This window comes from Barbus barbus (assembly GCF_936440315.1).
Source record: "Barbus barbus genome assembly, chromosome: 43".
NCBI classification, from domain to species: Eukaryota; Metazoa; Chordata; class Actinopteri; order Cypriniformes; family Cyprinidae; genus Barbus; species Barbus barbus.
This window is the reverse complement of record NC_136721.1, coordinates 20990380-21005082: the sequence shown is the minus strand read 5'-3', so window position 1 is coordinate 21005082 and position 14703 is coordinate 20990380. Positions and strand designations below refer to the sequence as shown.

The 14703-nt window shown below is 35.8% G+C and overlaps 1 protein-coding gene across 4 annotated transcripts in view; it reads left to right on the top strand.

Annotated features, from left to right (window-relative positions):
* The first annotated feature begins 4745 nt into the window (after positions 1-4745).
* The window catches only part of LOC306862232 (mitogen-activated protein kinase 10), a 65748-nt gene continuing 55790 nt past the window's right edge, over positions 4746-14703 (top strand). For 2 of the 4 annotated variants that reach the window (XM_079404975.1, XM_079404976.1), the window contains exons 1-2: positions 4754-4793; positions 4898-4989. In XM_079404975.1, the coding sequence (XP_079261101.1) occupies positions 4987-4989 (3 nt within the window). In that variant the 5' untranslated portion in view covers positions 4754-4793; positions 4898-4986. Of the gene's footprint in view, positions 4794-4897; positions 4990-14703 lie in introns of all 4 variants that reach the window. The other 2 variants (XM_079404978.1, XM_079404977.1) reach the window with 2 other exon arrangements.

The following is a 14703-nucleotide window of genomic DNA, read 5'->3' as shown; positions in this document are numbered from 1 at the left end:
TAGATTGGTGGGTTTGGTAATTGCTTGCCCTGGTTTTGCAAATATGCTTCCTCTTGCACTTTTTCTACACCTCTGAGGGCCCTGAGTAAAACAGCTTGTCCCAAAGATACTCAGTAATTATATAAATAAATGTGTTTTGTTTCTTACTCTGAAGACTGTAGCAACTAAATGCTGTTATTTTGCTTCGCAAAGGCTCAGTTGAAGGCAGAAGCTAAATACAATTTAATCTCTCTGTTTGCATATATACCGATTCATACTGTATGTATACTTTATATAAAAAGCTGAACTCCGAGTTTAAAGTCCAGATTTATGCAGTAGCTTGCAGACCGAACATAAGCCACTGACTGTATTAGATTATATGGTTTAGTTTAATGAAGTAAAACAAAATTCTGCCTGATCTTACCCTTAAAAATTACATTCAATAATAATAATACATTTTAAATAATTACATTTTTGTAATGTTTATTAATTTAGGTCATATTAAAAATATTTTTATGAAATTGTCAAATTAGTAAAAAAAAAAAAAAAAAAAAAAAAAAAAAAATTTGTTCATTCTAATGAAATTAGGCCTTTTTTTAGGTTACCTGAGATTTTCAATTAACTAAATTTTATAAAATATTTTTAAATTTCATATAATTTTATTTTCTTAAATTATATATATATATATATATATATATATATATATATATATATATATATATATATATACATATATATTAAAATGGAAAACATTATAAAAAAAAAAAGAAATTTTGGTGAGCATTAGTCTTCTTTGAAAATTAAGACTCTTACAGACCCCAAACTTTGAATGTTGGCCATCTGGTTTAGTCATGTTGAAATAACTACGGATGTAATCAAACTGTAAAATATGCAGTATAAAGCATGAGGCAATTACAAAACAATCTAATGTATTCATATATGAAACAGTGAACCAGACTCCAGATGTATATGTAAACAGCTACTTTAGAACTCAGAAAGTGATTATTCTATTCAGAGGCAGAGTAATAAAAAACATTTGTATATTTCCATGTCTGCACCATGTGCTGGTCATGATCAGCAACTGTATGCATTACACTGACAAGGATTGATAGTTTATGTTGAAGTATGTTCAGTATAGTTTATGCTGTTCTGTATAGTAGTAGCAATATGCAGTGGTAAAAACCACAGCTGCCAAAATAAATGACTTTTACTAGCAACATATGCATATATTTTATAAGTTATTTAGAGAGAATTCTCCCCTAAAAGATCAATTGAGAAACATAAGATTCAGAGATTATCTTATCAACATCACTCAGCACTTAAAAGTTGGTTTTCAATAGCTAGAGGTCAATTCTCAGTTTGTCAGGAAGTAATTCAGCTTTAATGGCTTCCTTCCACTGAGTGTTTGGTTGCTTTTGCATTTAGAATGTAAGACACGCCCCCTAGTGGAATTATACTGTCATTATAAAAAGTCATTGCTCTTTGCATAGGAGTACAGTCATTTTTAAGAGTTTGAATGTGTTGTTTATAACAAATTATATCATATTCACTTATACTCAAATATGAATTCCAATTTGTCATGTGTATGTGTGGAATAAATGATGTTTAAATACTAAGGTCTCTGAATCGTTTCACCATCATCAAAATGGATGTTCTCCAATGATCATGAAATATGTATCTGATTCTCCTTTATAACACAGAAAGCCTTTTTATGTGCCACTCTGCAGCACACAGCTCTCTTAGTGTGTTAAGCAAATCCTGCATCTGGATGGAAATTCAACAATAGGAGACTAAATGTTAAATACAGTTGTGTTTATATTGTGAACAGCCTCATAACTTTCTCTGCAAAGTATTGGCAATGTCTGCAGAGTAAGTCGATAATTTCCATAATGATGTTACATAAAGATTTTCTCAAGTGCTCTTGATTTTCAAAGTGGACCACTTTACTCTGGCAGTCATTGTGGGGTATTTATCTGCTAAAAGGCACAAATGCAGACTTTGTCAATATTTACTGATGCCACAAAATGCAAGACAGTATTGCAAGTTCAATGTATCATTTCAATGTAGCATTTTATTTAATATGCAACAATATCATTCACAGCTGAGCCCTGGATTCACTAAAGGCCTTGAGGTGTAAATGTTTGAGAGGGAGCAAAGGACATTGTTATGCATAGGATGGATAGACTGTCCTAAATGAGGGCTGGTATGATTATAGCAATATACTCAGAGAGGCAGGAGTGTAATTGTGAGGTAGACGCCCCGAGGATCTTGCACATTCAGCATGTTCTGCCACTTGACATTGCTCTAAACGTTTAGAACGATGACAGCTTGGCTGAGAATTGGGGCTGCCAGTCAATCTAACCACAGCTCTCTAACAACAATATTGGGTCTGGAGGCTTTTTAGTTAGTGAATAGATCACAATGCATGCTTATAATATAATTTACTTATAATTTCACTCAGAGTTGATCTACCTTTCTAGTAGGGGTGGCACGGTACACAGATGTCACGGTTCGGTACGTACCTCGGTTCGGGGGTCACGGTTCGATACAATTTCGGTACAACAGGGAAAAAAAAGACATCTACTTTGCTCAGTTTCTTTTATTTTGATGTGAAAATGCTAAATATTATTACATGTTATATATATACAATCTGTTTTGTTTTCATTGTGAGTGTACACAAATAAAAGCAGACCTTTAACTACAAGCAACAGCACAAATAAAAATACAATAGAGTAAAGATACAAATAAAATAATCAGTGATTTTCAGGGGGTTTTTTAGGTACAAAAATTGAAGTACGATTAAAGTAATCAAAGGTAAAACAGCATTGCATATTTGACTGTATAAATTAAAGATTACTCTTTATTAAAGTTACAAAAGCGATTCAATCAAGAGCAGTGAGTGATTTCTTTGTTGTTGCTGTTTATTTAATATTAACTGTCACTTTAAGAGAAAGCACTGATACTGTACGCCCAGCCGGCTATGTCTGCTATAGGATACTTACCAAGACGGGCATTTTGACAGAATTTTGTGTGAATTTATCCATTAAAACACAATACTTCAGAGAGAGCTTCATATTTGCGCGCGTTCTGAGGCGCAGGTTTGTGCGCTTCTGATGAGCGCACGCACAAATCTTCTCACTGCGCGCGCGAGCTCGCGTCCTCTGGCTCTTAAATATTTGAGCTGGCAAAGCTTACATGACTTTAGTCTAAACACCGATATCAACGTGTGCTGTTCAGGTCTCACCTGTGCGCGCGCTATCAGCACCCGGGTGATGACGGAATAAATGCTCATATTCCAGCATACGGCACTCGCATTGAACAAGAGTGAATGATTTGTCCACTTTTTTTTTTTTTTTTCTCATCGCTGTTGTTATAATGTACTGGGAAGCCAGAATGCGCATCCATTAACAGAAACATACATTAGCCGAACCCTATTTGTTTTACGTGTTATTTATAACAAACCACATGCGTTGTCAGAATTCAGTTGAACCGCGGTCCTAGCGCGTGCCGAACCGTGTGTGGAGAACCGTGCGGTTCGGTTTTTTTCCGCGAACCGTGCCACCCCTACTTTCTAGCCATATTCAGTTGCAACTTCATTGCCTGGGGGAAAAATTAAAATAAAAAAGGAGAATAACTCTGCTGGGAAGTGTGGTAACTATTTTTAAAGTTATGATTATTATTATTTTTAACCTCTGCTAAATGCATAAATGTAAATGTTGTTTATTCTGATTTAAAAACAAAAACAGATGAGCCAGAATTGTGTTAGTTCTCTGTGGGAAATGAAAATAATATGGTTATACATTAATAAATAATTATTATTTTAATTTCAACTAGTCTCTCATTAATAGAGTGCAGAAGTGTTTTTAGGTCCAGAAGTACTTCGTGATGTGCGATTCGTGAATGAATCGCTCGTTTGAACCGATTCTTTGTGATTCAAAGCATTTGCTCTGGCTAGACTATAATGGACAACTTTGGGGTAGAAATGTGTTGAAATATTAAATTACGCAACATTTGACATTTTTATTTATTGGAGCACGTTGGAAAATTTTTACATGAAATTTTACGTAAACTTAGTCTATAGGCTACTCTTAGTGGTAAACCATAATTTACATAATTTAAAAAAATAATAATTTGTAAAGCTTCTAAAGTTTTACAATTTTAAAACTTTAATTTGAAATTATTTACATAATTTTAAAACTAATTTTAAAACATACTTTTAAAACATATATATGAAGAGATCATTTGCATTTTCATTTGTTTTTTCATGTTTTTTTAAAGCCATCAATCAATCTGCAACTGGGTTGATTAAATAAGTTATCTGTTTTTGTTATCGGTTCTTCATATATATATATATATATATATATGCAGGTATATATTTTTTATTATTATTTTTTAAATAATAATAAAGCGCTTAATGTTGCTAATTATTATTATTATTATTATTGTTAATTAGGCTACCTCATGTTGCCGTTAAAAGTCCTAGGTTTTGGGCTAACTTTTGATTCACGACTAGAATGAATCATTTGAACTGATTCATTAGACCGAAACGTAATGAATCGAATGCTCTGTGATGCTGGCTGCTTTCTCTCCGCCCGCCTCCAAACACGCAGTCGGCGGTCATGTGCGCCAAAGCCCACCAATCTACAGATGCGAGATCGGAGCGCCGCTCCTCTCCATCTCCTCACTCCTATGAGACCGTACTCGGCTTTGACGTCATCCTATGCTCCCTCCCGTTGCTACGGCAACCCGTCTCCCCCTCCATCCGTACGCTGGTAGGATCCGTAATGGTACAGGCAGCATCCTGCAGCACAATGGTGAGCGCGCAGTGATTCAGCATCGCAAACTCAGGCTTTAATCCTTCTCTTTTTGTTTCATCAACATTTTTTTTTCTTTATATCTGTTTGATTGGTCCTCACAGTGGTCTTTAAATCCGTCGCGTACCGGGATGTTTTGAACAGGACTGGACTGTCACCGGACCGGGATCGTCGGACGGGCAGCTGGCACGGAATGGTAGGTCGTTCGTTCGGTCGGTGGGAGATGTTGATGCGGGAACCTGAAGGGTGGGGTGATGAATATTGATCGCTATGAAGGTTAATGAAGTCGATGCCTTTGTGGCAAAGGAAAAGAAATGATCAGTCACGACCGTCGGTGCGCACTAGAACGATCTCTAAACGGCAGGATTTCTCCGGTGTTTACCGGATCTGAGCGTGTGAGCGCACATCCATCCATGTTTTCCCTGCATCACTCGCAGTCCCGCATCATATGTCCTGTTTCCAGTGACGGCAGGCCTTTGTTAGGATATGAACTGATAGAATCTGGAGTCACAACAATGACATACATGCAATAGCGGGTCAATATAGAAGCCTTTTTGTATGCTTTATAGGCTATTTAAGTCCAATATAACGATCTAATTCTACTTAAAGAGGCAAAATCGGGATAATTTTTGCAGTTTAAGACTTTTAATTCTATATTTTGATACTATTTCTTACATTTGATATTGTTTTTAACTTATTGACACATAAACCAGTTCTTAATGGAGCCTAAGATGGGGCATATGGTGATGATGCACCCAGCTGTATTTTTTATTTTTTTTATTTTTCAAATGTGGGTATATGGTATTAAACATGAGAAAGCATATATATATATATATATATATATATATATATTATATATATAAATGGATAAAATTCTTGCTGTGCTTTGATTCATTGCCACCTATGGTTGAATATATTCATTATGCAATTACAATGAAAATATCATGAAACACTAAAACATTTTTAGGTGATATCAGATGTGTGTGGCACATGATGGAAGACAATGTTAAGATCAAATTGGATTTTTAAGGCCATTTTTTGGTTTCTGGTTGGAAATAAACATCAAGTCAGCATAACAGGATGTGACGTTTTCATGCACTTTAATGCATCATTTTTCATAAGACTGCATAACAGTCTCAAAAGTTAATGCAAAAGTGCATTCATATATATTCTTGACGGGAAATACAATGGCTCTGCATTTATTTTTGCATTATATTACATATACAAAATGACCTGGAAGTATTTGTGTAATGTATAGCTTAAAAAATGAACTATATCAAACTGCCTCAATTAAACAAAGAGTTCTGTTATTACTCCTCTTCATTTAGGCTTTCAATGCTTACTTTTTTGTTGTTGTTGCATTTTTCAAAACTGGTGAACTGACCTGTGCTGAAATGTTACATGGCACTTTAAGCATGCTTTTCTTTAAATACAATTTAAATACAATTTTAAACAACAGTACTTAAAGTTAAAATGAGCCAATTACTGCAGGATCTGGCACGGCACAGGACATAATACTAAGGGACGTCCATCCATAGTCCCCCAAAAAGACCCCATATGGTGAATTAGCCTGTTCCATTGTGTCTGTATATTGTTAAATCACATAACACTGGGTGCCCTGGTTAGATTCAGCCCACGGTTTAGTGTCAGAGGTTGTCGTGATCATCTACCTTCTCATATTCTCCAAGTGTGCTGACATTTTGATTAGGATTAAAAGAGTCATTTTGGGAATGAATTAGTGAAGCCTTGGTTCAGCAAACAATCCCTATCTGCGAACTGACCTCACTACTAGGGAGTTAACTTTGTTTTTTCAAGGACTTGCCTCATTGATAGACTCTTTTACTGGCATAGTTTATTTTAAATAGATGCTTGACCCATCCAGTTATGCAGCCCACTGCAGCAGGGTTAAACTTGTTATACTTATCAATATTTATTGACTTCCTTGTGTGTTTGTGTGATTATTCACTTATTGTTTGCATTCATGTTGGATCAGTAAACTTCTCTGTGGATCTTGTGCCATGTTCATTGGAAAGAAAATAGTGTTTTGCAGTTTATACTGTATAGCTTTATTCTGTTTTTCCTGGTCTAAAATATAAAAAAATGACGTTTCTAATTGTCAGATGTACAAGCTCTGTGGGATTGCAAAATCATAATTTTAGTCCCTGCATCTGTATAGCCAAAGAACAGTCCCACTTAATATTTTATGTTTTGAAGCAGCAGCTTGTTCTGTCTCTGGTTGATTGTGGTTGGGATTAGTGGACTCTGGTTAAGCCATCTCAGTGTTGTAATGTTTCTATCGCAGGCCCACATTGTAAGACTAAATTCAGCATGTCACAGGCCAAAGCCATTTGTAATGAGTTGTAGATGATATCTGTGCTAACCAGCGAACACAGTGTTATTGGAATGGTATCAACATTACCAATCTGCTGTTATCGACACTTTTTAATGTGTTTGAAGTTCTTGACTCATGCCATGCGTGGGCGAGTTTTCAGAGATCTTTCTTAAGGTCATTGTTTTGTAAGAGGCTTTATTAATGAGTTGAATGTCTTTTGAAATATAGTGATTTGATAAAAGAAGAGCATTTGATAAAAGCAGAGCATTTGATATATTGGTAAATCACAAAATCAAAAAGGTTTAAATGGGCAGTTCACCCTAAAATGAAAATTCTGTCATGCCAAATGTTGTTCTGACTTTCTTTTATCCATGGAAATAAGATTGTTCACATTCCTATGAAAGTAAATGGGGACCATGAGCTGTCAAGGTCTGAAAAGGACAAAAAAGCACAATGAAAAGCATAAAACTGTGCACTATATTCCAAGACATCTGAAGCAATAGTATATCCTTTTTTTTTAGAAACAGGCTTAAATTAAGTCAATTTAGTTTGACAGCCGTGATCACCATTCATTTTCATCATATCTAAAAGAGCACATACAATTGATATAATGCTAGAAATAAAAAAAAATTGAGTTCCACAGAAGAAAGAAACTCATATTCACTAAATGATGTCAGAATTTTCATTTTGTAGGTGAACTTTCCACTGAAGATGACTAATAAACCAGTATAAAAATACAAAACAAACACCTCCATTACATAAAATATTATAATGTTTCTGCTATTTTATGATTATTTAATAAGTTTTACAAATCGTAAACCCCAACACTTCTTTTCCATGTACATTTTTCATTATGATTTTCCCATTGCCAGTGATTTTGGGTCTTTCAGTAGTTTTAAAGGATCAGAATTAATCGTCCACGAAATCTTAAGACTTATTGTAGGCATGTGTCCAGGCGTATGACTGATTATGTCATTGGTGGCCATGTGGGTTGACAGGATGCTCATTATAATTGTAATTATGCGAGAGGAGGGGCGTGGCTTTACAGAACTCCACCTGCTCCTCTTCTGAGTGACTACAGGTCTTTAGCACTCGCTTTCTGTTTATGAGTCGCTATCTTTTATTATATACTGTGAAAGCAGATGTTGTTCAATAATAACCAAACCACATGCAACAGAATTTCAGGTTTTTTAGTCTGAATTTCCACAAGCTTCCAGTGAGCTTTGAAGAGATTTACAGCTACATTTGTTTTTTTGTGCATCGTAAAATAATGTTTATCATCAGCGCTGTGGTATTCAATGAAATTGCAGCCTCAAGGAGAATGTTTCCTGTGCAAGGGGATGGTTTTAAAATACAAACCACAGAGACTGCTGGAATTGATTCTGAAATTACTGAGCACAGCAGCCTGTGGCGAGAAAAACGCTATGTATGTATCGATAGCTTTTCACTTTTATGTTTGACCTCCTTGCATCGAGAGAAAGTTAATCAGGACTTTTAACATCTCAAGTTAGCTAAATAAAAGTGGGAAAAATGATAGTTTTGAAATTACATTAATTAGAAATTATCTTTTTTTTTTAAAAACAAGACATCCAAACTATCACCATCATTATTGGCAGATATTGCTTTAAGTAATATCAGTATATGAAGTCTTATGCATCCTGCACAACAATCATTTATCTTCATATTTTATATGTTACATCCCCTTCATATTTGAGGAGTCTTTGATCATGAGAGCTCTTCAGCTGACAGATGGTGCAGTCATTTGCTTACAGTTTGTTAAATATAATTACTTTTAGCTGTTTATTAGGATTTGAGAGCTCATCTTATGTAACTGATCATTTCTCAGTAGTTGTAAATCCAGCAGCATCAATGACATACTTCTACTAAGAGTCAGTTGCCTTCTCTAGGCTGTCGCCGTAGATTAGTGTTCATTTTTATTTTCTAGTTAGTAATATTTGATATATCAAAGCTATGCCTGATTTTATTTGTGATCTAGTGATTCCAAATCCATAAGCGATATTTCTTTGGCTGAATGCAAATGGAGATATTTTGCAGAATGTCCAAGCCGTTCCTTTCAATATGACAAGTGGACATTGATTCCAGTGCAACTAACATTGCATTAATGGCATACATTCCTTCATTTCATATATTCCTGGGAATTGAACCCATGACGTGCCGTTGCTGGCTTTATGTCAAATTCACACTCCAAAATGGAGAAAAAAAGCACATAAAGTGCTTAATTTTTAAAAAATGTGCCAGGCTTGAGTATGTACAAGAATAAATAATGATTTTAAATTTTAATTTTGGGGGTAAACTATTCTGTTAAATACAGTAAACCAATAGAGCATGGATCTAGAAACACCAAAAGGTCATGAGTTTGCTTCCAAGGGAAAACTGATTAAATGTATTGAATCCAGTGTAATCTGCTTTTGATGAAAGCATCTGCCAAGCACATAAAATGTAGATTCAGTCTTGATTGTACAGTGTCAAGTGAACACTAGTGTAAATGTCATGAATTCACATCTGTTACATAAATAGATTTTCACTTAATTGCTTTTATTAGGTGTGTGACTATAGGTGTTTGTGTGTGTGGGAGTGTGATCATTTTCCTCACACAGGAGAGAAAGTGTAAGTCATCGTGCTCATGTTTAGAGAGAGTTCTGATTAAAGCTGGGAATACTGCAGCTGTCAGCAGAGGATTTATCTGATAGTATTATTGTGGACAGGAATTGTGGGATGTCAAACCACTGGAACATCTGCACTTACTATTTTTGTATTACTACTATGCTCTATCTCTGAGATTCTACCCAGTTTTATCAAATTATGCTATTGTTGTTGTTCAGGTAATTCAAAATGAGAAAGTATTAAATTTAAATACTTTATATATCTGTATTTTTGAGGAAGCTATATAGTCCGTCACTCAGTAATTTACTGAAGACGCCATATTTGTTTCACATTCAAATAGAAGTGACTCATAGCTGTTCAAAACATTCAGAGAGAGTACAGTCTGTGAATCCTCTTCTTATCACTGTATTGATTTTCTTGAGTTGGCTGTATGATTATCAAGTGATTTAAAAATTCTCTGTGTTAGGTTCTTCAGATCAGCGTATTAGGAGCAAAGCACTACTAGGTTCTTTAAATCAAGACAGTACAATGTGGAATAGCTGTGGTTTGGAGACAGCAAGCATGAGGCACAGAATGGAAGAGAGAGGAATGTTAGGGAGCACTGGGTTTTAGTTCAGAGAAAATGAAAGAAAAAAAAAAGAAAAGAGCCGGCGCTTGAGAAGAGCGGGTTGGCCCCTACCGTCCGGTATGATTTGGCCTCATGCTGATCAGGGAGGAGAAGGCAATGAATGAACAAGAGTGTTTACTGCTTGGGAAAAACCGAAGACTCAGCTGCACTAACCTCACCATGATATGATATATAGATAGATAGCTTCTCTGAAGCACAGTCATTCATTCAGCGTTTGAGTTGTTTCCTCTCTGTATTTTGAAATGAGTCCAGTGACCAGATCTGTTGATCAGACTGCAGGAATGTGAATAATTTATATGTTTTTGCTGTGCCCTATAGTAGCAGAGCATGTTATGCAAGAGACAACTTTAATTGCCTCAGCACACTAATGAGATGATATTATCACTGCGCTTTGTTTGTGTTCTTCTAAATAGTTACCCAAACAAGTGTTTGGACAAATGCCATTTCATGCCCCCAGGATAACCCCCTGTCCTGCTCGCTGCTTTTCTTTCACTTTTGTGTGTGTGTTAATTACAGGCACTAGGAAGTGTGTGTCGCTGTGTTTGTATTTCTCTGTGTGTTTATGTCTATGTGATCGGTTGAAATAGAGCATACATGTTTGCTACTGTCATCTGACGGACAAGATGTTACACAAAGAAAGGACAGTTTAACCTATTTTTAAATGTTTTCACTTAGTTTGGCTATCGTTCTAAATGATCTGCTGGTTATAGAGGCTGATTTAAACTCTCAGGTCTCAAAGCAATGTACTGTTGCCATTCTAAATATTTCACTGAAGTAACTGCAGGCCATTCACTTCCACTCCGCTCTGAGCTGTGTGGTTCGGTTGTGTGTGTTTCTTTAGTGCTTGGTTGAATGCATATGTTGCTGCAGAGCTTATACTTGACAGGATTTCAGGTTCCCCACAGCATCATTGACAGCGAGAGAGAGATAGAGAGAACAGGAGAGGGGGAGGAGAAAGAGAGAGGAAGGAAAGACGAGAAATATGGGACTAGTGTGGAATTACTGATATATTTATGTGATGCTTGTAAGCCGACTTAAGGTTTGCCTCCGGTGCACAGCAGAAAAGAACAGACTAAAAGCAAACACACACACACACACACACCTATGTGACTGAGAATCCAAGCGAAATATCTGTGAAATGTTTGGAGCAATTTAATGAAACACAGTTTAAACTGAGTTTTAGAAATGAAGTGAACTTTAAACTCTGGTGTTTTAGTGCCGATTGTTTAGTAGTCATTATTCTGGCTTTGTGAAGAACAGAAACGTACTATTTAGTGACTTATTTGCAAAGAGAGGTCAAACAGAGGGGTTATTTAAAATAGATTGAGGACATAACGCTGGCTAAACCAGGACTCTCTCTTTTGCTCTCATTCTGTGCACTCGCTCAGACTAAAAGCAGGACAGAGAAACTAAAGATGACCTTAACTTTAGACTGAGAGGATAGATAGATAGATAGATAGATAGATAGATAGATAGATAGATAGATAGATAGATAGATAGATAGATAGATAGATAGATAGATAGATAGATAGATAGATAGATAGATAGATAGATGCCTTAGCTTGCTGCTATGCCCCCATGACGATGACGAACACTCCTGATTGGCTGTGTGGGCTGTGGCCTTCAGGGATGCTGCACTGTGATTGGCTGAGTCCAGAGAGACCATTGTGTTGCCACAGAAAAGAGGATTTGATATTAACAGAACAGTGAGTGACATTTGCTTTGGACACTCAAGGCATCTGCCATTGTGAGCTCAATCATTCAGCCCGTTTTCTTCTATTGTTTTTAGGATGAAGATCATACAGCGAGTCGAGCGACTGACAAGATAATAAGAATCACAGTCATAGCGGTGGAGAACATTGCTATTGACATCTTGAGTGTTTCGGCTGTTGCTAAGCAACTCGTTGAGTCACTGCAGATAGTTTGGGTACATGATGAATAGGAGACACATCCTGACTGACTGGTTGTAGGCGGTGTTTGTTATTTACTCCTCCCACCCAGTGGAGAAAAGTACATGGAAACCTGTCAAAAAGTTTGATGTGTCACTTGTTTTTCTGAGAGTTTTGTGGTTTCTAACACATTAGCACTCAGTGAGCTCTGTAACTAGAGTAGCTTCAAAGGCATCATAGCTAACAAGTGAATGGTCTTTTATGCTGCCTTCTAAGATGTGAAGCTCCCAACGCAGGTTTGGGAGGAGCCTAATCATCCAGTCCTGTCAATCACCGCTATGACCGTATATAAGCAGCAGTCATTGCTTCAGCGACAAATCTTCTGGCATCCCTCCACCACCCCTTCTCCTCCTCTGAGTTCGTCTCTTTTTCCTCCACACTGTACCATCTTGGGGGGTGGGGGTTCTAACTGGTTGTTACGGGGTTCAAGCCTCCTTCGTGGACAGCAAGCCAAGTTTGTTTACCATTATCTGGCAGGGCTGAATCCGTTGTGAAGAAATCAATCCCAGAATCCCCCTGTGACAACCTCAGTGGAAAAAAATAATGCATCAATATACTCATTCACCAGTACTGAAAACAACGAAATAGTTAAAACTAATTAAAATGAACTATTTTACATACATACAGACAGACAGACAGACAGACAGATAGACAGACAGATAGACAGATAGACAGATAGACAGATAGATAGATAGATAGATAGATAGATAGATAGATAGATAGATAGATAGATAGATAGATAGATAGATAGTACTAAACTAGTACTAAAATGAATAAAAAATAAAACTGAAATAAAAATAAATTAAAGCTATATAAAAATATGGTAAAACAAAAATGATGAAAAAATAAAATAAAATATATAAATAAAAAAATGATATAAAAATGTTGAGTCAGTTTAACAAAATCACTGTTAAACTCATTCAAAATATTAATAAATATAAATATTAAAATCAAAATATAACTCTAAATATGAATAAATAATATATAAATAATATGGAAATAATACTGAATGGAATCAAATATGAGTTATCGCTAACATTTTGTGAAGTACTTTTTATTTATATTTTGTTTTGAATCATTTTGAGAGGTTGTAGAGCATCAAAATATGTCACTTGTGAGGTTCTATTTCAGTTAGCATGCTGTCTCAAAAGGTAGCTTCCTGAAGTCAGTAAGGACCTGAAAGGAAGTCGGAGTAGCTGTTGGTTAATGAAAGAATCAAGCACTTAAACTCAAAAGCTATTTTGTCTCTCCAAGTGCTTTATAAATAATGGAGTTACTGGATCTCTATTTCTTTCTGAGATTCAGTCTTTTATCTTTAAATGGGAAAACGCATTGTGTTGTACATAAACCCTAACATATTATTATTATTATAGAGTACATAAAAAGCAAATTTGCTTTTCTTTTGTGCTGTTAACTTCCATTTCACTGCCCTGACATGAATGAAAATGACCCACAGGATCAGAGAGGAAGAGAATTTCCTGTTCCTGACCTAGTGAGCAACTGAGCATGCTCTTTTCTTCTCTGTGGCATAAAGATTAATTCAGCCATCCAGAATCTGGACATACTCAATTCAATAACATTAAAAGCTCCTTTGTATTTTTGTCCCATTCACTTATTTAATTCATATGAATATTTATTTATTTCTCTAACCTAGATAAAGATGCTGTGGGATATTACAGTGATAGCCAGCGTGCGGTCCACTTCCACTGTTTATGAGACATTAATCTAAAATGTTATTGCAGGTCGGCAAGGCTTAAGGATTCAAACCTGATAGATAGATCACATTATTCCCTATAAATCTGCACTGAAGCCGCCTGTGTTCCAAAATGGAGATAAATTACATAACTCAAAGATCACAAGCGGTTGTGCTTTTAAAGAAATTTGCTTCATTACATCCATTATTATAATCTGATCTCACCAGGCAGTCTAATGATCAACCCCACACAAAGACATGTTGTCAGATTAACTTTGAAACCCCAGCTCAGAATCCTAGTCCTAATCCAGATCGAGTTTGTGGATTATTTTTCAGGGATTTTGCCAGCACAAGGTAGTCTAATGGGAGTTTTGGAATGGACACATACTCCTAGATTTGCCTCTCATTTTCGTCAGTCATTGTTGCTGGTTGGCATGGATTAGGATCCATATTTGGAAGCTGCTATACAATATTGATGTTATCTAGCTGATGGTGTATTTACAGCCAGGGCAGCAGTCAAATGTGGTTTCTACTTGACAGGGAAAAAAATAACGCTTACACAACAACACATTCATGTTTTTATAACATTATTTTATAAATGGTTTTGCACAGACTATGTAGGTTAAATATCCTTAGTTTATTTTGCCTATTTAATTTTCAGATTGGGTGTAGAAACTTTTTTT